Raw genomic sequence first — 23,989 nt, 5'->3', positions numbered from 1 at the left:
TGTATCATTTCTCTGCTTCAGCCAGCTACAGTGTAGCAGCATGGTATATCTTTTCTCCCCATTTAGGAAATGCTTCTTTATTCAACTATAAGTTGTTCTAAGAGGATGTAAGATGATGGTACTATGCAAAAGAACAGTGGGCGGGGAGTTCAGGATACCTGGGGTCTGGTTCTAAGCTTGCTCTCTGGCCTCTGTGGTCTTGGGCCACAGTTTTTCGTCCTCGGTTTTTAAATTTATGATGGCTCTAAGGATTCTTCTGGCTCTAAAATAAGGAACTGTGATAGTTCATCAAACAGGTTTTTTCTGAGAAGCATATGACTACTGCTTTTAAGTGGTTTTGGTTGACTTTAGCCAGAAGTTCATGGATGGCTTGAGAATAGTGTGCATTTAGTAAATGCACATTATTTTGCTGTTTCAGAAAATTTCCTTTCATGGGTAGAGCAGTGCTGTGGGTATAGATGCTTAATAGATTATTTTCTGTGTGTGTGTGTCGGGGGGGGGGGGTTATGTGCATGTGCTTTTTAAGCTGATTTTTATGCATCACATTTACATTACAATTAGTAAATTGTGACTCTTTTTATTTTTTATCTTATTTTTTAAATTTATTTTTTGTTAATTTTTTTTTTAATGTTTATTTTTGAGAGAGACAGAGACAGAATGTGAGTGGGTTAGGAGCAGAGAGAGAGGGAGACACAGAAGCAGAAGCAGGCTCCAGGCTCTTGAGCTGTCAGCACAGAGCCCGATGCGGGGCTCGAACCCACGAGCCATGAGATCATGACCTGAGCCGAAGTCGGACGCTCAACCGACTGAGCCACCCAGCCGCCTCAAATTGTGACTCTTTTTAAATCTAACAGATTACCCTTCTTTATGCTCTTAGTTTGTTAAAGAAACTTGGTCATTGTCCTCTAGAATGTAGGAAGCTCTTGGTGTCCCTATTTTAAAAATATAAATACTGCTAATTGAGTCCCTGGACCTAGAATTCCTTCAGTATATTTTTGTTGGACAAGAAAGTAAATCTGGCACCTCGAAAACCAGGCTTTCACTTTCTGATGCTTCTTTCTACTCAGACTGTCACTGTGGTCACTGAAGTGCTTCTGCCCTTTGCATCTTCTTTCCAAAAATGATGATAATGGCACTGTTATGCTAGAACTGGCCGGGAGCCAGATTGGCCTGATTTAAAGTAAGTTGACAGTGCGTATTACAGCAGTCTCGCTCTGCAGAATGCCCCTTGGTTCGTCCCTGGGTTTCTTGTCCCTACCCCTGGTTGGCTCCTTTGGCCCCTTTAACCTTTAGCCCTGCAGGGACAGTTCAGTGCACTGGGAACCCTTCCCTGTCTGAGGAGAGTGTGGTCTGGTAGGCATTAGAGGAGTTACATTCATGGACATTTTAAGCACCAAGGAAATATTTTTGGGGGTGGTGATGGGAAAAAATGGGAAAGTGGGGGGAAGGAATGAAATTGGAAAGCAAATGGGATGAAATCTATGTAATGATTGTCTGTAGTTACTTTAAAAAAATTAAATGGGAGAACACAAAAATGTCTTCTATTTAACTTTGTTTATAAACTGTTGGGTTAAGTTTATGTAGAGATGTAAAACCTCAGGGAGACAGTCCTCTTAGAAAAACATTTATTTAACCTAGGTCAGAGGATGGATCTTTAAAGTACTTGGGAAATCCCTACTCTTGCTAGTGGAGAGGAGGGTATGTCCTTGCAAAAAACCAGAGTCACCTCTCTTTCTGTTTTTGCTCTTCTAGGCATTCGTTTTCTTTTTCTTTTCTTTTTTTTTTTTTAAGTTGTTTTTAGAGAGAGCACACGTGATTGGGGGAGGGGCAGAGAGAGGCAGAGACAGAATCCCAAACAGGCTCCACAGGGTCAGTGCAGAGCCCGATGTGGGGCTTGAACTCACACCCTGAGATCATGACCTGAGCTGAAGTTGGACTTAACCAGCTGAGCCACCTATGTGCCACTCGTGTTAATTTTTCTTTATAGTGGTCATTTTATTGTCATGCTGGTTTGTTACAAAGAATAGTTTTAAAATTTCATAGAAACATTTCTTTTCTCCTCATCACAGGCTTCTGCATTGCAAGTGTGTTAGAACTTAGGTGAAACCAGTCTTGTTACTGATTTTGAGAAATTGACTTTGAAGTCATGTGGTAATGAAGCTTTTGGGTGTTATAGATCTACCTTGTTATTTTTTTAATTAATTAATTTTTTTTTGGAAGTAAACTCTACCCCCAATGTGGGGCTCAAACTCACGACACCAAGATCAAGAGTTGCATGCTCTGTCAATGGAGCCAGCCAGGCACCCCGGTAGGGTCCAATTTACAATTTTTTGAATTGTACATGGGTTAAATAAGTCTGAGTAAAAGTTCATCCTGCTTTTTTAATCATAGCATTTAATGACCTAAGTGTGTATTTTATTCTCTTGTTGTTCATTCAGGGGCTGCCTATTGTCAGTTTATGGACATGCTGTTCCCTGGCTCCATTGCCCTGAAAAAAGTGAAATTCCAGGCTAAGCTAGAACACGAATACATCCAGAACTTCAAAATACTACAAGCAGGTTTTAAGAGAATGGGTGTTGACAAAGTAAGTAAATTTTATTCTTTCATTTAGATTTTTCTTTTTAGGTTGTTTCTTAACTAGTAATTGTTACTAGTGGACATTTGCTCCCCTTCCCCCCTCCCCTCCCCCCCCCCCCCCAGCCCAATTCATATAGTTATCTTTTCTCCAGTTAACATAGAATTTACTGGGAGCAAAGTTTCCCTCTACCCTCCTATCCTTGGTTCTCCTGTTGTTTTTCTCCTTTATTTTGAAGTTACTAGTGTTTGGAGGAATCAACCTGTAAATCTGTACTCATGATTTTTTTTTTTTTTTTTAATAATACTGTTTAATCTTTATTAGTCTGAGATCTAATCCTTTTTATCCCTGGATTTACATCTGTAAAGCATAGCATATGGTAGAATAAGTAGTTCTAATAGAGAAGATTCTAGAAATACTTGCTTTTTATAGCAGGGTATAGGGAAGATCCCTTGTGGGTGCTGGCAAGTTCCCTTTTGCCCCCAATGATATTTGAAGGTACCAGAAACACAGTCCACCAGACTTCATTAAGGACAAATGTTATCTCTGTTTTAATAGATAATGTATTACTGCAAAATTAATGTTTCTCCCCTCCCCCCTCATTAGAATGGTTTGTTCTTTTATTTTTTTAAATTTTTTATTAAAATTTTTTTAATATTTAGTTTTGAGAGAGAGAGAGAGAGAGATAGACTGAGTGGGGGAAGGGCAGAGAGAGAGAGGGAGCCCAGAATCCGAAGCAGGCTCCAGGCTCTGAGCTGTCAGCACAGAGCCTGTGCAGGGCTTGAACCCATGGACCATGAGGTCATGACCTGAGCCAGAGTCAGACACTCAACCAACTGAGCTACCCAGGCTCCCCTAGAATGGTTTATTCTTTTAAGTCATTTTTGGGGAAAAACATTTTTTTAGTAAAGTTTGTAATCACTCATTATCTTGCTGGTGTCGCTGGTCTGTATTTGCTATGAAATCAGTCTTATTTTTATTTTAGTTTTGTCTCTATAGAATACATAGAACATACATTTGTATTGAATGAAAATCATTTTGTTACCAGGCATAGTTTAAACTAGGTGTAGCTTATTATATGCAGTAATTTTTCTTTTCATAGAATTCTATTTTATTCTATTTATTAAATTTTTTTTAATGTTTATTTTATTTTTTGAGAGAGAGAGACAGAGCGTGAGTAGGGGAGGGGCAGAGAGAGAGGGAGACACAGAATCTGAAGCAGCTCCAGGCTCTGAGCTGTCCATATAGCCCGATGCGGGGCTTAAACCCATGAACTGCGAGATCATGGCCTGAGCCAAAGTCGGACACTTAACCGACTGAGCCACCCATACATCCCTATGCTTTATTTTTTTCAACAAGGAAAATTTCTAAAGCATACAAAAGTAGAGCGACTAGTACGATGATCCCTCATGAACTTCAGCAATTATCAAATCATGGCCAGTTTGTTTCAGATATACCTTTACCCCACCTGCTGTAGTCAGGGAGTATTGAGAAGTGAGTTCCACATGTAACATTTTGTTTGTAAATGCTTCAGTATCATACAAAGTAATTTCTTAAAATTGTATTTATTTGCTTAGAGGGGTAGATATGGTTCAGATTATTACATACATTCTTCTTTATAAAAATACAGTTGCCACTGGAATCCTTGAAGAGTTAAAAGATAATTACACTCTGGCCAACGGTCCAACAATTTGAGGTCATAACTGATAACACGATCCTTGTACAATAAAAAAGTTTACAGGGTCCTTAAAGTATATTTTAATAGGATTGGAATTACTTGAAAAACATAACCGTTTTGTAGAAATCTGTTCTGGGACTGATTATGTACCTTGAGCAGTTTTTAAGACAGTATTTTTTCCCCCTTCCTTTTTTTTCCTGGATGAATTTTTTTTTTTTTTTTTTTTTTTCCAGTTTTACTGAGATGTGGTTGACATGACAGAATTTTCTTTAACAGTTCATTGTAGGTACCGGTGGTTGGTTTGTGCTCTAGGTTTCATACTTTGTGATAGGCACTGTGGCCGTGCAGGTTGCATAGGAGATTTACTCTTTACAGTGCAGTGACATGTCTTACGATGCCTTTGGATATGTGTATGTGACTTCTATATGATACAAATGATGCTTATTCTTTTGCCTTTCTAATTCCTTTTGACGGACTGGGAGGGTGGTTGCCAGGTCTAAGTACTTTGTGGAAGGCAAACTGAATTAAACTTGCTCTATAAACTTTCAGGGGCTTACTTAGCACTAAGTTCTTGCCTCTAAAAATTTTTTTTTCTCCTTTTGGGAGAGCTTTATACTGATTTGATGCATGGACATGTTTGATGCTTGCCAAAAGCCTCTTGCTTTGGGCTAAATAGTCTTGATATTTCTCTGCAGATAATTCCTGTGGACAAATTAGTAAAAGGAAAGTTTCAGGACAATTTTGAATTTGTTCAGTGGTTCAAGAAGTTTTTTGATGCAAACTATGATGGAAAAGACTATGACCCCGTAGCTGCCAGACAAGGTCAAGAAACTGCAGTGGCTCCCTCCCTTGTTGCTCCAGCTCTGAACAAACCGAAGAAACCTCTCAGCTCTAGCAGTGCAGGTAAAACAACAAAACAAAAACACCATTTCCAAATAATAGTATTCCAAGTATTCATTCATTCAGCCTTCAGTCAGAATCTCTTGAGCAGCTGTTGGCTTTGGGAGATTAAGCAGCTCACTCCCAGCCATGTATGAGCATGGGTTGTGGCACAAGGCAGACCTGTGTTCTTGGGTCACTGTCGCCCTGTTTAAGCCACTTCATCTCTGCCCCACAGTTTCTTTCTGTATAAAGTGGGAATTTCAGTACTTGCCCCAGAGGGTTATTCTTGAGGCCTGAATGAATTCAATGAATTTAAGTTTGTCAACACTGTTTACTTGTGTGGGATAGAAATTCTTCAGGTCAGCTCACATAGAAGAGAGCTTTAGTTTGAACATGAGGACATTTCACAGGACCCTAGGATGGGAAGTTACAGCCAGATGTGAATACCTAGGAACTGAAGGAGTTTCCTAGGTCTCTTAGGGACTGTGCTTGGCTCTCTGCATCATCGTTCTGTCTGCAGACCAGCTTCCTGTGCTTACTTCAGGCTTCCCTGTCCTCCCTAAAATTTGAGCTGCTGAGTGGCTTTGGCTTGCTGTGATGCCAGCAGAATCTGGGAGGCGGTTTTTAGAGACCTTCTCTAGAAGGTTTTGGCCTGGTAGGTTTCCCAAAACCTGTAATGTATTCATGAAACACACATATGCTTTGGGACAGGGCAGGTGTTCTACAAATGCTAACTCCTCCTTTTCCAGAAGGTAGCAAGAATATTAGTTAAGATCCCATAGTACCTTGAGAGAGAGGCTGATCCATCTGGTAGATAGAGAGGGACATTGAGTACTCTTAATTTTCATAGCTTTATGGATATACAGCTTTATTAAGATGTGATTCACTTGCCGTACAATTCGTCCATTTAAAATAGACAATTGAGTTCTTTTTAGTATATCTACGGATATGTTCAACTATCACCACATCCAATTTTAGAATATTTTTATTACTCCCAAAAAGAAACCTTGTGTGTGCCCTGTCGCGGTCACTTCCCGTTTTCCCCTAGCTCTTCCCTTCCCCTCAACGCCAGGCAACCACTGATCTGCTTTGTCTGTGGATTTACCCATTCTGGACATTTCACATAAAGAGGATCATAGAGTATGTGGTCTTTGTGTCTGGCTTCTTTCACTTAGCATAATGTTTCCCAGATTCATCCATGTTGTAGCACGTGGCAGTACTTGGTGGTTTTTAATGGCTAAGTTATACTGCATTGTATGGCCGTACCACGTACCATGTATCTGTTCACCACTTGATGATCATTTGGGTTCCTTCCACTCTTGAGCTGTTATCAGTAGTGCTGCTTTGAACACTCCTATAGAGGTTTCTGTGTGGGCCTATGTTTTCATTTCTCTTGGCATATATCCAAAGGTATATACTTGTGGAACACAATTCTTGGGTCATGTGGTTACTCTGTTTGACCTTTTGCAGAACCACCTATTTTCCAAGTGGCTGCAGCGTTTTACATTCCCATCAGCAGAGTGTATGAAGGTTCTGATTTCTCCAAATACTGGGTGTTAGCTTCTTAGAGTGGGGATCTGTGTAGGTAACCCTGTGCATTTTGTATTTCAGGTGCTGGTAACAGGCAAGTGGAGACTTGTAGTAAGCATTCAATCTTGGGGATGAACGCAGACTAGAAATCACCCAGAGGAATGCCTGTACCTGTGGGTGAAAGGCCTTATGGTTACTGAATAGTTTGGGGTATCAGGAAGATCAGATATTTTTAAGCCTGGCATAATGTGCAGCTTTACAAAATAGTTGCTGAATACATGATTAAAATCATGGGTGATAAATTTACCTCAAGGTAGCCCATCCTTGATTGTTTTAACTTGACTGCTCTTTCCATGTTTTAACTTCACTACCTTTTTTGGCTCTACTTACAGAGAAGTCTGTAAATCCTAGTCAGGGTGCTGCTTTTCTCTCATAACCCTCCTAAACACCTTCTAAAAGTGAACAAGGTGCAGGTTTTGAGGTAATTAGCGGTAACAGCAGTCTCTACCACCCTCCCCTTCCCAAGCCAAGAAGCTTGAGGTTCTAAGGTAGAGGGCATCTGACTTCCCAGATGGGGAACCTTGGGCACCTGACAGCAGCTGGGGCTGTGAGCTCACTCCTGGCATGAAGTTTGCCTTTGCTCCATGGAGTTGTCCCTGTTAGTGGATTTGGTTGGAGCTAGGTTAAGGTGGACCGTCTGTATGCGCCAGAATGACTGTGTCTCTTTCAGGTGATAGTCCTCTCAACCCCAGTGGAAGAAAGACCTCACAGAGGGACTCATTCCCAGCACCAAAGATGGTGGCTAAAGTCTGTACTTGACTCTGCTGCCAGGATAAAAACCACCTTGGGCAAATGTGGGAGTGCTGTCTTGCATACTGGGCTCTCTACGTTGGGCCCCTTCACTACACAGCTGTGGAGGGCAGTTGTTCACAGCCTCCTCTTGCCCCGTCCGTTCTTTTGGTCTTGAAATTTCTCCTCTTAAAAAAAGCTCTGCTCCTTTCTCAGCTCCACAGAGGCCCATTGCGACCCACAGAACTACTGCAACCCCTAAGGCTGGCCCAGGTGTGGTGCGAAAGAATCCTGGTGTGGGCAACGGGGATGACGAAGCAGCTGAATTGATGCAGCAGGTAGGCACCTCCTCTGTCCAAGATGGGAGTCACTTCGGGGGACGGACACTTGGCAGCACTGACCACGGGAGGGCTGTCGGTGCTCTTGTAGAAAGACCTGCCTCATCCCCCTGCTGAAGCAGTCCTCGTGGCATGTGAGCACTTTGGGTGCTGTGTGGGGACTGTGAGTGTGCAGGTGGAGGTGGAAGAGAGGGGTCAGGCGTTTCTAAGATCTGTTAGTGTGACGGAGACCGATGTCTTTGGAAACCCACCCCTACGCTAGAACCCTGTCGAAGGTTTCTGGAACTGTTAGGGTTCTGTGGGATTCAGAGAGTGTCTCTTGAATTTTGGCTCTGACAAAAGATGAAGGAGAGTTCCTTTCTAAATAGTAATTAAAAGAAGACTGCACGGGCTCTCTGCTGAAACTGAGCAGAGTGGAACTGGTATGGAAAGCCCGCTGTTGCTCTTTTGTTCTTAATCAGTTCAGTGATTTGAAATGCATACTTCAGGATTAGTTAGATGTTCTGAAGGTACTTGTCAGAGGTCTCTGTGGATCTGAACAAAGTTTAGACTTTTACGTGTTTTCTCACCAGTCCGTAGAGTTTTGTTTGTTGGCTTGCTTTTGGATGATTCTCTTGATTAATTCCAGTTTTAAAGTCAGGGATGCTCTGTGATTCCTGTGAGTTTGAGATCGAATCCTTTCACTTTCCTAAAAGCCAAGTCTTAAAACCTAGAGGCAATGACCTCACTTTGACCTGGAACCTCTCGTGACCCCAACCCTGCTCCTTGGAGTTCAGGACACAAGAACCTGCCAAGAGATCACAGTTTTTTGTTTTGTTTCATTTCGTTTTGTTTTGTTTCATTTTGTTTTGTTTTGCTTTGTTTCAGTCTTCGATTTCTGCATGCCCTGTGCTCCTAGGTGCCATGGGAATGTCAAGGTGACTGGGTCACCGTCCCCATTAGTGTGGCTGCCTTGAGTGCCCACTGGGCGTGGTCACTGTGAAGTACAGAAGTCCTGGAGAAAAAGACTTCCCCGAAACTGTTGGTTTTCAGGCAAGGATGTACACAGGAAGCAATCTCAGAGAAAAGCAGTGTTGCTGAGGCCAAGGCTGGGTGGCCAGCACAGGGTTGATCTTACACTATGTAGGAGAAGACACAGCGGCTTCTGTGAGACTGCTGCTCTTGGCTCACTCAGCTCGTGTCCTGTGTGATGGGGCACAGGCTTTGGGTTCTATACGTTTGGGGATTTTCCTGACTCTGCCATTTAACTTCTTGGGGTCAGTTAACCTCTCTGAACTGACTGTGTGTTGTGTGAGGTGGGGCTAATATTTTGCTCATGGTAGTTGAGCGGGCCACATGAGCTGATGTGCTGTCAGGTTCTTAGGGTGGGGTTTGGGATAAATGGGGAAAATGGCAGTGGATAAGAGACCATTGTAATTATTATGGCTATTGTCTGTGGTCTTGATAGAGTGAAATAGATTCTGAATTGTCTTTCTTAAAAGTTCACAGGAGCCCGATTGTCTTGGTGAAATATACAGATGTTAATGATAAAAACAAAAATAGCTGACGTTTTGAGAGCGGTTTGCCATTACTCTCCCGAGTGCTTCAGTTTCACTTTTGCACTTTTGTGTTAGTCCTGTGAGGCCTCGCAGACCAGGACAGTGTGCCTGGGGAGGTTACGGGACCTGCGCTGGGGTTTGAGCCAGCTGCCTCACGCCTGCCTCAGAAGTACTTTGGCTTGCACGGGGTTTCCATTTTAATTTTTTTTTAATGTGAAGGATTTTTTAGATTCTCTCCAGGTTGCCAGAGTCCTTACCTGTAATACTCTGTCACTGATCCCTTGGCTCATTGACATGATCTGTCTGGCCCCTTGGAAGTATTTGAATTTGTGCCCCTTGATAAAGGTGTAGAGGTCTGGGGAACGTGACTGATGTGGGAAATAGAGCAAGATGCGCTTCTTACAATAAGAGGACAACAGTGTATTCTTCACAGATTTCCTCGTAGTGTTCATTTCCTTAGGAGAGCTGCAGTGATTGCACCTTCTTAAGGCATCCTGGAGAAATTTACTTTTGGTTGAGTCCAAAGCAGCACTGTTTGAAAGAAGGAGAATGCAAACCAGAAATGTGAGGCATATCTATAATTTAAAGTATTCTAGTAGCTACATTTAAAAAAGTGAAAAGAAACACATGAAATTTCTTCTCATGACCCATTACCGAATCTATCCAAAGTGTTATCATTTTAACATGTAATCATTACAAATAATTATCAATGAGATATTTTATGTTTGAAGACTGTACTAGGTCTTTGAAATCCAGTGTGTATTTAATATTTACAGCCGGTCTCAATTGCATTGGCCACGTTTCAAGTGCCCAAATAACTACTTGTGGCCCCCAGCTACCATAGTGGCCAGTGTAGGTCCAAAGCATTCTCCTCGGGTTTCCTAGATTATGGCTATTACTTTACTACAAGAGAAAGTTTAAGAGTGGCATTGATGACTAGCCACAGAGTTTTAATAACCTCATTAGTAAGCATTTAGAGGAGTGGGGAGTGAAAACCAGTGACTTATTAGTGCATACTGAGTATTTCGTGTGTGTTTCTTGTGGATACATAGTTATTGAGTGATATCCTGGAGGAATGCTGCGTTGGCCCCACAGGTAGGGCCCAGAAGGCTGGGTTCTGGTGCCCTTGATGATTTGTAGGCCTGAGGAGGTTTGAGTGGGTTTGTGGGTGAGGCACTAGTGAATCATGAGTGGTAGACTCCAAAGTATAGCATACCTTTTGAAGCCATTTTGACTTCCTTTTCATCCTCTGTCACTGATGTGATTAGAAGGCCTCTTCCCTGGCTCTTGGATCTTGGAACTGAGGATTTAAGGCAGCTTCCTACTGGTGGGGTTGGTCACTTCTTGCCCTTCTATCCCCTGGCATGTTCTGCTTTGGGGCTGATAGTTTAAAGAAAGCAACAAGCAGCAGTAAAGTGATTTCTGTGGTTGATAAAGGATGAGTGAAAGACTGTTTAGAACCTTGATTCGGGTTGGTCTGTTCAGGCCTTTGATGATGAACATTGAAATTAAGTAATTGACAGAATGGTCCTGGTGGTTCTTGTCACCTGCTCCTCATCTCCGGAGGCTTCGTGATGGCAGCTTCTGAAGGGGGAGTTTTCTTCCACCCTGGGACAGGACTTGATCCCTTTGACTGTAGCTGGCTGCTTTGTGAGGTCATGGGGGAAGCTAAAGAAGTGGTTTGCTTCAGATTCCAGCCAGTTCAGAAGGTTGGACTAGATTTCTGCAGTGCCTTTCTGGCTCTCAGAATTCCCTGCTACCCAATTGTTCTCCGCAGCTGCACCTTTGATTTCCTGGCTTGGCCTTCTCTGTGGCCCCGGCCTGTGTGTCCTGTGAGGATTTTGTGCTGCGTGGTATGCCTTTTAAATTTCATGTCGTGAGAGTTAAATTCACATGTCATAGATTTGAATACACTGGAATGAAGATATGTATCGTGCTTCAAATATGCAAAGGGCCCTGAGAGTTGTTATGACTTTTATTGCTCTCGGTTGGATAGACCTGGCCTAAGCACTGAAATTTATTTCTTCATGGGCCTTTTGGGGGGAATGAGAGCCCCTCAGCAGGGTGCCTGGAGGATTCTGCAGCACGCATGGTGAGCCGATGGGATGCTCAGTGGAGCTAGCTGTGGAACATGGTGGGTCTGCTCCTTGCTTCCGTGTCCTGTCTCCCTTTTGAAACTCTCTTGGGAGAGAGACAGGTGCCAGGATCCTCTCCTCTTCTTTTGAGTCTTGGATTGCTTCCCCCGTCCCCAACATACGGCAGCCCGGTAAGAACCATTGAGTTTTCCATGCCCAGGCCTCTGTCACTTGTAGCTGTGTTTGACTAGCAGTAGTCATCTTTAGTCTTCCCCTCCTGGCTCACCATTTCTATCCTGATTCTCTGGACCAGACTGTCTCTTTCCATTGACCTTCACATGCAGAAAGACTTGGATTTGACTGACCAGTGCCCTGATAAGCACACAGTTTATGATTGTTGGCCACCTTGCTTTGCTGGGTTGTGGACTCTGCTTCTGTATTTGTCTCTGGATCCCATCGTTTTTTCTCCTTGATCTTTTCTCAGTCCCCGAGAAGTTCCCTCATGTTTCATGGTGTGGCCTACCTTTTCCTTGGGGTTGTTAGAGTCAAGATGGCCATGAACAGGCCCACGTTATTTCTTTGGAGATGAAGAAAACCGATATTAAACTAAAGTGGGTGTTTGTCCCTGTTAAGAGTTTGATGGAAGGCCACCTCTTCTTCTGGGTTAGCAGGTGGTGTGATATGTTATTGGTATATAAATGCCAAGTATCTCACCCTTTTCAATGTCTTATGCAGGTCAACGTATTGAAACTTACTGTTGAAGACTTGGAGAAAGAGAGAGATTTCTACTTTGGAAAGCTAAGGAACATTGAATTGATTTGCCAGGAGAACGAGGGGGAAAACAACCCTGTATTGCAGAGGATCGTGGACATTCTCTACGCCACAGACGTACGTGTTGACATGAGGATGTTTTCTTGCCATTTGCCACCAGAGAAAATAAATTTTATCTGGTTGGTGTCAGCCGACTCAGTGCTGATGCTTGTATGTTCCAGCATAGCAATTATCAAAAGACTTGAACTTTGACCCCTCAGAGTCAGCTAGAGAACACCTCTGCTCAACCTCTGCCTCTGCCTTGAGGTCTGTGAGCCTTTGAGTCAGGAAAAGGACATGGAGGTGGCTGGCTTGCCCTGCTTCTGTAGTTCATGGCCCTGATAGGCGATGAGTGCTACAAAATGCTCATAACGCCACCATCCCCACTCCACCCCTACGGCTTCGACCCCTCAGCCTGAGGTGCTAGCTCCATTTTATCATGACCTGGGAACCAGGTACTGGCCCCTTTTTGATGTTCCCTGCCCACATCTGTCAGATTGTATCTTTGTGCTTGGTTCCCATTTCCTCCCAGTACTTTATGGGCCAGTTTCTTGGGATCCGTGTGTATTATTACACAACCGAAGCTGCTGATATTAATCATGACACATTAGCTGATCATGGAAGACTGATTTTCCCTAGATTTAGGATTTGCTATCTTGCTATGTTCACTGTTGACTGGCTTTACTTTTGTGTAAATCTGCATACCTAGCAAGGTCTGTAGGATCAAGCTGCAGTGTATATCTGAGTGTTTTATGGTATAGCAGTATACAAACATAAGGTAATATTAGTATTGTCATTAACGCTGTTCTCTAAACATATCAAGTGAATTTGGGGGGGATCGAGACATGATGAAAAAAATACTTTGTTCAATAAATCCTTATTCTGGGCTTGCTCTGGGCAGCTAATGAAAACAGAAGTGACGAAGATATAGGGGTCCTTGGGCTAGTCTGAGTATTATTTTAGTGGTGTCATATTTTAGGTAAATTCAGCTGTAGAGATTTAGTTTAAAAAAAAAAAAAAAAAAAAGATGGTAGTTGAAGGGGAAGTCGGATTTTTATGGTGGTGTAGCCATTGTCACATGCCAGAATGCCCGGAGCCGGTGTGAGGCGGGAGCCGTGAATCTGCTGTTTTCCCATGCCACTGAGGTGGAGTCAGTCTTACCGCTCTTGTGGGTATTGTGAGTGTCTTGGGTGAACCCACAGCACCTGCCATTGCATGAGTGGTTCCTAAGTGTGATCAAAAGAATGCGGAAAGGAAAAGCAGGCTGTGGGTCAGCTTATTGACGGGAGATGGCGTTACATTGAACTCCATCATGACTTCAGGGATTTTTGAGGGTAAATTTTCTTTTTTTTAAAACAACCTTATTGAGGTATAATTGACATAACGAACCGTACACATTTAAGTACAACTTGATGTGTGACGTCGTCGCCAAAATCAAGAAATCAACTTTTGAGAGTAAATTTTGCTCAGTTTTTTTGCCTTTTGTGAGATTGTTTCTACTGTCTAAGAAAAGTAGTGGTCACTGGCCTTGTGCTATTAAATGTCAAGTGTGTGGTAGAGACAGGAAGAGCCGTAGACTTTGAGAGGCTTTCAGTATGAGGAAAGTGACCCCGCAGTAGAAACTGATGGCTCACTTGGTGCTGAGTAATAGCTTTCCCCTCTCGTTTCCCCATTTTAGGAAGGCTTTGTGATCCCTGATGAAGGGGGCCCACAGGAGGAGCAAGAAGAGTATTAACAGCCTGGACCAGCAGAGCAACATCCGAATTCTTCACTCCAAATCATGTGCTTAACTGTAAAATATTCCCTTTTATTATTCTTAGAGGACTCACTGGTTTCTTTTCATGAGCAAAAAGTACCTCTTCTTAAAGTGCACTTTGCAGAAGTTTCACTCTTTTTCCAATGAGTTTGAGTTAGGAGCTTTCACCTTGTAGCGGAGCAGTATTAACACCTAGCTGGCTCACCTAGGGAGCAGAGAGGCCGACCATGGGGCTCCCCGTGTGGACGCTGGTAACACTGATTGCTGGAGAAGGTGTTTTTATGTAATGCACTGAGGTGGAGACCTCAGTAGAGAAATGTAAAGACTGATTTGAATTTTAAGCTAATGTGAAATCTTGGCAGAGAACGTTTTAATAAATAAATGCCTTAAGAGTATTTAAAATATGCTTCCATATTTCAAAATATAAAATGGAACGTAACAGATTTACGTGTTTGACATTGTGTCTGGGAAGGAAGGGCCAGACCTCTGGACCTTTGGTATCTGCTGTTCACAGGCCTTGCAGGGCTGTTTGAATCTGCAAAGGCCTACACCTTGGCCCAGAAGGAAAGTTTAAAAAGTTGCTCTGTAAAGCCATTTGGTGTCCTTGACCAGTTGTATCCCTGCCCTGAGAAGCAAGAGGCATTGTTGCCTGGACGAACAGAGGGTGTGTTTCAGCCCTGACATGTTTGAGTTGTAGAGCTTCAATTTCAGTGAACATTTCTCTGACGATTTTTCCAGTTATCCCTGAAATTTCTGTGTATTATGTTTTTTGGGAAATGAGGTGTGTCCAGTTTTTAAATCTAACAACTACTTTTGGGGACTTGCCCACATCTCTGGGATTTGAATGGGGGTCGTGTCCCATTTTACTGTCTTTTAAGTTTACATTGAACATGTTTCTCTTCTCTGCTCCCCTTGCCCACTGGGGACTCCTCTTTGGCTCCTTAAAGTTTGCTGCTTAGAGTGTAAGTTCAGCAGGCAGGTGGTCACGCTGCAAGTTCTTTCTGGACCTCTGGCAAAGGGAGTGACCAGTGAAGGCCGTCGCTACCTTGGGCTCTGCAAGGCTGGGTGTTCTTGGTACCTGCTGTCCACAGCCCTCCACTGTTATCGGAATACTTTGCCAGTGCACTAATCTCTTTGGAGATAAAATTCGTTAGCGTGTTACTAAATGTTAATTTTCTTTTGCAGAAAATACAGTACCGTGTCTGAATTAATTATTAATATTTAAAATATTTCATTCCTTAACTCTTCCTCATTTGCTTTACCCCTAGCCTATTCAGTTCCTTTGTTTGGCAGAATTCTGCAAAATGTGTGTCACCCACTACTGAGATTGTTCAGCCCCTGATGTATTTGTATTGATTTGTTTCTGGTGGTAGCTTGTCCTAAAATGTGTGTAGAAAGCAGATATTTTATGATAAAATTGTTGTGTAGTGCATGCTCTGTGTGGGATTCAGAGGAAAACCCAGATTCAGTGATTAACAATGCCAAAAAATGCAAGTAACTAGCCATTGTTCAAATAACAGTGGTGCTATTTCTCTTTTGTGGCCTTTTAGACTTTTGTTGCCCTAAAATTCCATTTTATTGGGAACCCATTTTCCACCTGGTCTTTCTTGACAGGGTTTTTTTCTACTTTAAACAGTTTCTAAATAAAATTCTGTATTTCAAGAGTGTCCTGTCTTCTGAAGTTTGTCTTGCCCTGGGTATATTCTTTTAGGTTCAAATGGTAAGGGGCCAATTCTTCTTTCTTAAATTTGGACTGATCTTTTCAAATCTTTCACTGTTTTTTTCAAATGTGCTTATTTCTAAGCCTGTTCCTTTTTTCTCTGTTCTTGACATTACATTGCTCGGCTTCCTGCTGTTAGACATTCTCATGTTACTGTGAGAGGTTTTTTGAGAAGTCCAAGGCTTGGCCCATCTGCCTTGAAGTCTTTTCAGGCGGATTCCACCTGAGAAACGTACTGCTGGATAGTGCTTGCTGGATACCATGGGGAGATAACGTTTTTCCCCCTGAAAGTATGTTTCAAAGGCAGTGGACACAGTCTGAATCTATGAAATTACCTGAAATTGTCATCATTTTTCCCTCCTTTTTAAAAATTCTGTGCCAGAAGAAGTGAGTTCAGAAGGAGACTTGCTGCCATTTTCAGTATGAAATAAATGGGTAGGAGGTAATTTTCTGTGTGGTCTTTAGGGTGCTTGCCACAATCATGGATGCTCTGTAAACCCAACTTGATGATTTTGCGTAGGGTTAAATCCATATTACTTCCTCTAGAAGTTAAGAGTATGCGCCTTCAGAAGGAATTTGATACCCCATGTGTTGGTAATCTACAAGAAGATGCCTCCAGGCATGCTTAGAATTTGTGAAGATACTGTTGGGTAAGGTGCACTGAGAAGTTACCCTGGAAGGAGTGAAGCTGCTACTGCCTGCACCTCTGACCTAAGTCTTTTGACCTCGTGCTTTCGGCTGAGGCCTATGAAGTCTTTTGATCTGACTGGTTCAGGTTAGGTCACTGGTGCAGTTAACTTGAATAAGCTGCTTGGTTTGCTTGGCAAGTTGTGTTGTTTGAGGACAGGTAGACAGATGGGTCCTCTGGCTGGATTTGGATTTAGGATTCACTCAGTCTGGTGGTCCTCAAATGGATGGGCTTCAGAATCATGGGCTGGGAAACTTGGCTGACATAACGTGTTTCTAAAGTCCATCTCCAGAAATTCTGAGTTGGAAGATTGAAAATCTTACTGTGTACCTCAGGTGACCCGGGTTTGATGCAGCCCTCAGACTTGCACTTTGGCCTTACGTATGTGCCTGCAAGTTCAAGTCTAATTCTGACAGGGGGGAACATCACGTTTGAGTCCTTGCAGGCCCCTCTTAGCTTTGTGACTTCTGAGTTAATGGATCTCTCTTGTTCTGACCTGCAAAATGGGGATGATGAGGTTGGCCGAAATGCCTCCCTCACCGGCCTCTTGTTGGGATCAGAATGAGCGGACAGAAAAAGCAGCCCCAACCTAAGAAAGCCCTGCATAGGTTCTTCAGCTCCAGCTCACATTCTCTAGAATTTTTAGATGAGAAAAGCTTGGAGAGGGTTTTTGTATCCTGAAAATCCAGGAGGGCATTGCTTAAGATAGGCTTGGAATACTTTGTAAAATAAGTAACAAGTTCTTTTACTGTTTCTTGTTCAGCTAGGTGGTGGTATTGAGGAGTCCAGCTCCTTTAGGTTTTCAGACAGTGATTTTGATCCTGTTTTCCCCAAGTGACAGTGAAGTCTAAACACACATTTCACCATTTTCTTTTAAATAAACATTCGGTGATTGAATCATTCAGATTCATGGCTTTAAAAAACTTGTATTTTCTTCAAGGTGTACTCTCTAGAATGTAATGTGGTTTGGGAAAGGAAGCAGTTCTCTTTTGCTATAATCAGAGTGACTCTAGAGAAGTTTTTCTGTAAGGATTTTGTAAGGTTTGGTATGAGGAGCTCCTTTTGTGATGTTGACCCCAGTTCACCACAGTCCACAAACAAAACCTAGGCTTTAAAGCCTGATGAACCTAATCAGATTAGCTTGCTAGGTAGCGTGTGGGTGACCCAAATCTGACCAGTGTCAGCAGAGAGAGTGGAAGTTGAACCACATTGAACCCGAGCCTGTGGTCAGTGTTGACTTAGAATTAGGACTGTGTCATACTTTCGAATTCACACATTGCAGTTATAAAATTTTAAGACCAGATGAGTTCATATTTAGTTCTGATACTTGATTTTTTCTTACTGTTTTAACATTTGAGGATATAACCGAGTACAGGGTCTTTTGTCTGAAAGAAAGTCCCATGGAGGGATTCTGTACTTAACACATGCAGCTTGTCTGTGGTTAGAACCATTAACCCAGATGACTTCAGCCGGATTGTTACGCAGTTACAACTGTTGTAGGTCTGTTTCCCTTTTGGCCGAGTCTGAATTGGAAAGAAATGTTATCTTAGTCCTTGGAACACAGAGGCGCTCAGTTGAGGTGGTTAGGGTAGTGTCGTTAAACTGGTTATATAGATAAGCAGGTCTACCCTTAGAGTTGGCTTTTTTAGGCCCCTTAATCCAAGACCTTTAAGTCAGGACCATAAAAATTAAAATCTAAATAACCTGTATTTATACTGGAGGCTTTGAGGTTCTGAAATGCAAAATGAAAATAGCCTGCACAGACCAGTTTCTGCAAGTAGGGAGAGGCAAATCTTTGTCCTGTGACTGTTTGTAAGCAAACCAGGTTAGCTGCCAAAGCTTAGAACTTTGTAGATGGTATCGAGAGAGATTAAGTGATGTCACTGGTTTGCAGTTCTGTCTGATGTCTGTCTTTAAAAATTAAAAAAAAAAAAAAAAATCCTCCTTTTTCCTGGTTTATTTTGAATGTTTTTCCCAGTCTGCAGGAATTGTTGGTGGGGATAGGCTGGATGCAGGTATGAGGAACGAGGAGGAAGAAGAATTTATTACATTTACTGATGTCTTTAACTTTCAGTTCTGGTTGTAGAATGAGATTTGGGAAGTTGGTAGGTGTGATTCAGCCCATCTGCGTAAGTTCTAACACAGCTGGATGGTTCTTACTAGTTTCCAGTGGGGGCAGAGGTGAATTTCTAAGATTCAGCCTTAATGGATGATTCACTAATTGTGGGGTAGACTATTAAAGTTAAGTCCAAGATCAAGCATACAAGTGGGTAGACTGAATATATAAAGGGAGTGTGTGGCTAGAGTCCTCCTCTGACCTTTACCAAAATGAATGAGGGAGTCAGTGCTTTGGCCAGGAGGCCAGGGACCAGGAGCTGAGAGACCACAGCCCTTCTCCAGGGCCCTGCGTCCCGGGTCTGCAGAGCAGAGCTTTCTACTGGCTCAGTGAGGGGTGGAGCAAGGATGGTTTCCCCAAGATCTCTTCTGGGCCAGGAGAGAGTTAACTTAGGTCTGTAAAAAGCTGATAGGGTACTGGAGCAGAAAAGAATGGAAGAATGCCTAAGTTCCGGCAGATATTGCCCCGGAGTCCAGTTTTCATCAGGAGAAGGATAGGATTTGTTCAGAGAAAAGCACAATGTTTCTCAGCATCAGCTGCCTACATTTTGCATGTGAAATTATTTTTTTTAAATATGAAATTTATTGTCAAATTGGTTTCCATACAACACCCAGTGCTCATCCCAACAGGTGCCCTCCTCAATACCCATCACCCACCCACCCCTCCCTCCCACCCCCCATCAACCCTCAGATTGTTCTCAGTTTTCAAGAGTCTCTTATGGTTTGGCTCCCTCCCTCCCTTTCTCTTTTTTTTTTTCCTTCTCCTTCCCCATGGCCTTCTGTTAAGTTTCTCAGGATCCACATAAGAATGAAAACATATGGTATTTGTCTTTCTCTGTATGACTTATTTCACTTAGCATAATACTTTCCAGTTCCATTCACGTTGCTACAAAAGGCCATATTTCATTCTTTCTCATTGCCACGTAGTATTCCATTGTGTATATAAACCACAATTTCTTTATCCATTCATCAGTTGATGGACATTTAGGCTCTTTCCATAATTTGGCTATTGTTGAGAGTGCTGCTATAAACATTGGGGTACAAGTGCCCCTATGCATCAGTACTCCTGTATCCCTTGGGTAAGTTCCTAGCAGTGCTATTGCTGGGACATAGGGTAGATCTATTTTTAATTTTTTGAGGAACCTCTACACTGTTTTCCAGAGCGGCTGCACCAGTTTGCATTCCCACCAACAGTGCAAGGGGGTTCCCGTTTCTCCACATCCTCTCCAGCATCTGTAGTCTCCTGATTTGTTCATTTTGGCCACTCTGACTGGTGTGAGGTGGTATCTGAGTGTGGTTTTGATTTGTATTTCCCTGATGAGCGACGTTGAGCATCTTTTCGTGTGCCTGTGTGAGCATCTTTTCGTGTGACCATCTGGATGTCTTCAGCATGTGAAATCTTGAAAAAAATCTCACAATGAAATTCTAAAGTGTACAACTTCTGTGTTTTAATGCAAGTTTTGACTCTAAAAGAAGGAGCTTTGACAGAAGTAATAAGTGGTTCAACAACACGTGTTTGACTGCAAGCTGCAGGAAGAGCTTTGCCAGTAATACAGCAGGTCCCTCCTTGTCCTCAGAGGATGCATTTCCAAGACCCCAGGGGCTGCCTGAAACCGTGGCTAGTACTGATCCCCATGTATACTATGTTTTTTTCCTGTACAGATATACTTATGATGGAATAATTTACAAACTAGGCACAGTAAGAGATTAGCAACAACTAGTAATAGAACAGTTGGAAAAGTATGCTGTAATAAAAGTTAAAGGAATGTGGTCTCAGAGTGTCTTTGTGTACCGTACTTACCTTCTGGTGACGATGTGAGATGATGAACTGCCCACGTGGTGAAATGAAGTCAGGGGGACGACGCAGGGGCTGTGACGTAGCATTAGGCTACTATTGACCTTCTGAGGGTATGTCAGGAGGAGGACGCAGTTGACTGTGGGTGGTGGGGGCTGCAGAGAGGGAACCGTGGATGAAGGGGGACTGCTGTGTGCCTGTCCCTGAATCGCCCTGTGTAGTACAAGAATCTAAACAGCCCACACCCAGGACCTGCCATGGCTCATCCTAGTCGGGCATGAGTTGCCTTCAGGTTCCTTTCCTCTGTCGCTGTCTAGGCAGTTGTTTTATCCCGTTCGTATTTGCATTTCTTGCATTGGGGCCATTGATAGATTTTGAAGTAGTTCTAGTGGTTTTAAGGTCTGTCACACCTCACGGTCGTTTGGATTTTAGCATTCTAAAGGTTTCTAACCCAATATCCGCCTTTTTTTTTTTTTTTTGTATTTTATGTTTTTCTACAAAATGATGTGAGAGTTAAAACGTAGGATTATATATGAGTGCTGGTTTTAGTTTGAAATTTAAATCCTGCATGGTCGAATGGAATAAACTGTGTTTTTTACAGGTAACTCTAGGCTATCCCAGCTTGCTTCTGTGTGCACCTCCCTCCCTATTAATTTTAAAGGCTGAGAGAAGAAATGTCGAATGAAATAAAAATAATTAAAACAATTTTCCTAAGAATTTCTAATTCTGTGACTTAATATCCCCCCCCCCCCCCCCCAGTCTTTAAGGAGTGTTTTTCTTTTTTGGGGGAGGAGGTGGGTAAGTAGTTACTGAACCACATTGAGAATCTGCCTTTTTTCTTGCATCATGGTACTTTGAAGTCTCTGGCATTTGAACCTGAGTTTGGCACTGGTGTGGAGAGGAAGAGCATGGTTTTAAATGTCATGCGAGTGGGTAGAGTCGTTGACCTCAACTAAGGTGTGATCTTGAACTTGATACTAATCTTCAGGGTCCCCTCCAGTTCCAGCAGTCACTGACTTCCCTCTCGTTAATTCACGTTCGAAAAGGAAAAGCCTCTCTCCTTGGATATCAGGTTGTATCTGAAAATTGTTGACAAATTATATAAAGCAGAGAAGAAAACAAGTTTTTGTTTGTTTTAAAGTCTGTCAAGGAATAATTGACACACATAATTAGGACACACGTTTTGATGTCTTGAAGCTCTACAGTGGTAGAGCTGGAAGGACGGTGTTGACACCGCTACTCAGTGGAGCAGAAGTACCACCCCTGCAGCGGGTTCTTGCGTCCGTCACCACAGCCCTGGTGGCTCGGGAGTTGCTCCTTCCGGCAGCACCCTGGCATCTCTGCTGTAGGGAACCACCGTCTCCTTCGGATTGGCGGGGGATGCCCGAGCTAGTCTCAGGTAGCTTTTTCCAGAATTCGTTTTTGTGCAGAGATTGATCTAGAAGATTTTACTTCTAAACATCTTCCTTCCCACTTCTGTTTTTGGTTTTTTGGGTTTTGCTTTGTTTTGTGTGGTCTTTTGTTTTGTTTAACCTGAGTTACTGATGATCATATTTTTACTCTTTTTAGGTAGAAGTTTTCTGAACTTTCTTTACCTAAAAAGAGAAATTCATCTTAATATTTCTCCATTTTTCTCCTGTTTCTTCCCAGGGAAGGAGAAATATATTTATTATGACAAAATTTAGCATATTTTAGTCCCATATGGAAACATTGGTAAGTGCAGGAGCTACTGTGAGTAGAAATGGGACATTGGACTGGAAAATGAAAATTCCCCCCAAAATGAGTGGGAAGCAGTTAAATGTGGGGGCGTTAGCCATGTTTTCTTTTTTTTTCTTCAATAAATCCTTTTAGTTTATTAATATCTAATTCAATAAAACTCTGATTTTAAAGACCTTGTGCACCTTTTATGACCTTTCATTGAACCACTTTACTTTTGATGTTCTCCGTTGTGACAAAATTGTGTTTCCATTATTGATGAAATGGGAGCAGACTTTTTGTCTGTTGGTGTTATCTTTGTGGTGTAGGTCTCGGGAGAAGGTCTTGTTTGGTGGTAAAGTAACATTTTGGTAACATCTTGGTAATGAAATGCGATTTAGCTGGGTATCTTTAAACCTGGCATCCATGTCCCTGGGTGGAATCTTCCCACGAGATCTACCTTTGGCCGAGTCACCGTGTTGTGTTGTGCCCTGGACCAAGATTGAACACTGCTGCATCTAGTCCAGGCCTCTCTCAGGCTGACTGAAGGACCCCCATCCACAATGCCCTTGTGGCCTTCCTCTTTCCAAAGCATTGGAGCTCATGCAGAGGACAGCGTAGAGAGCTGCTGTGTCTTCCAGTGTCCCAACTGTGGGGGTCAGTTGGCCTTTTGGTTTTGGTGAACCCTGCTTGATCATCAGGCTCCCTGGCGTTTTCCACAGTTTCTGTGACAGGTGGGCACTGTGCTGTGTATACGTCCTATGGGTCATTTTGTACTCATACTCGTCCTGGCTGTGTGTGCTGTAGCTCCTGTCATTGCTGTAAGTTCAACTTTTATCAATAAAAAGAATGTCTCACATTGGATGACAGATGGCTGTGTGGTATGGTTTGTGGGATGGAGTCTGATGTTCCATTTCGTGTTCTGTACATGGAATTGTCTCCTCTTCCTGGTTCTTTCTAAACGTGGCTAGCTGACTCTGGTGGAGTCAGGTGGAAGCCCTCGGAGTTCCACGATGACTTCATAGAGGAGCTACTTTGGACTCGGGGACAGCTGCCAAGATGTCTCAGTTGAAATGGAAGTCGAAAACCAATATACCTCTGTCAAAAATAGCCAGCAAGGTTACCTGGGGAGAACAAATTGGGTCAGGGTGAGTGAGGGTTTGGGACTGAAGTTGTCTCCCAAAGATCGGACACCTGGGCCCTAAGATGCGTTTGCCAGCAACTGAAAGCTGAACAAGAGGGCATCTCCTAGCTGTTTCCAGGGCAGCTGTAACTGCTTTTGGCCTTAAGTCATCTGCCCCTATGATTTTTTTTTTTTTTTTTTTAAGAGCATGAGCAGGGGAAAGGGACAGAGGGAGAGAGAGAGAATCCCAAACAGGCTCCATGCTCAATGTGGAGCCCGATGCAGGGCTTGATCCCACAACCCTGGGATCATGACCTAAGCAGAAATTAAGAGTCAGACACTCAACCCAACCGGCTGAGCTGCCCAGGTGCCTCTGCCCCTATGAATTAAAAACGAATTCAGCAAACCAATGTTTCTCTTCCCTTCCCTCCCCTAGTGGCTACTCCATCCTCTCTTCGTTTCCAGGCCTGTGCTGTGCCCCACCCCGCCACTTGCCCTAGAACAGGTAACTGTGAGGGCGTAGTTGTGGGGATAGCTTTTCCTGATCATAGTTGTTCTCTAATTCCAAATAGAAAATTCTCCATCTCGATTTTTCTTCCTCCAGTATTAGAGGACTAGTACTTCTCTCTGCTTCTTAGTCTTACCCTTGACCTTTTCTCTTCGAGGTCTCTTGCCTTCAACCAGTGTTTTTCCCTTGTTTCCGTCCACAGACATACACAGAACAGTGTGTTTTGGTCAGACACATACTTTTCTCTTATGAAACTTTTAGTAATTTGAAATAATTAAAAATACTTAAATAGTTAGAAGAATGGTATCAGGAACTCCCCCTTTGTCCAGACTGTGAACATTTTGCTTTATCATTGTATATGTTTGTTGAACATT

At 42.8% G+C, this 23,989-nt stretch overlaps 2 protein-coding genes across 4 annotated transcripts in view; both read left to right on the top strand.

The window, feature by feature from the left end:
- Positions 1–15,638, top strand: part of MAPRE1 (microtubule associated protein RP/EB family member 1) — a 30,639-nt gene extending 15,001 nt beyond the window's left edge. For both annotated transcript variants that reach the window (XM_045444891.1, XM_045444892.1), the window contains exons 3-7: positions 2,439–2,584; positions 4,949–5,156; positions 7,671–7,792; positions 12,141–12,293; positions 13,894–15,638. In XM_045444891.1, coding sequence (XP_045300847.1) covers positions 2,439–2,584; positions 4,949–5,156; positions 7,671–7,792; positions 12,141–12,293; positions 13,894–13,950 — 686 coding nt within the window. In that variant the 3' untranslated portion in view covers positions 13,951–15,638. The remainder of the gene's footprint in view (positions 1–2,438; positions 2,585–4,948; positions 5,157–7,670; positions 7,793–12,140; positions 12,294–13,893) is intronic.
- A 304-nt stretch (positions 15,639–15,942) lies between these two features.
- The window catches only part of EFCAB8 (EF-hand calcium binding domain 8), a 74,076-nt gene continuing 66,029 nt past the window's right edge, over positions 15,943–23,989 (top strand). For both annotated transcript variants that reach the window (XM_045444889.1, XM_045444887.1), the window contains exon 1: positions 15,943–23,132. In XM_045444889.1, coding sequence (XP_045300845.1) covers positions 23,044–23,132 — 89 coding nt within the window. In that variant the 5' untranslated portion in view covers positions 15,943–23,043. The remainder of the gene's footprint in view (positions 23,133–23,989) is intronic.

Source organism: Leopardus geoffroyi, chromosome A3 (genome assembly GCF_018350155.1).
Source record: "Leopardus geoffroyi isolate Oge1 chromosome A3, O.geoffroyi_Oge1_pat1.0, whole genome shotgun sequence".
NCBI lineage: Eukaryota > Metazoa > Chordata > Mammalia > Carnivora > Felidae > Leopardus > Leopardus geoffroyi.
The sequence above is the reverse complement of the archived record's forward strand: the minus strand, read 5'-3'. Positions and strand labels throughout refer to the sequence as shown.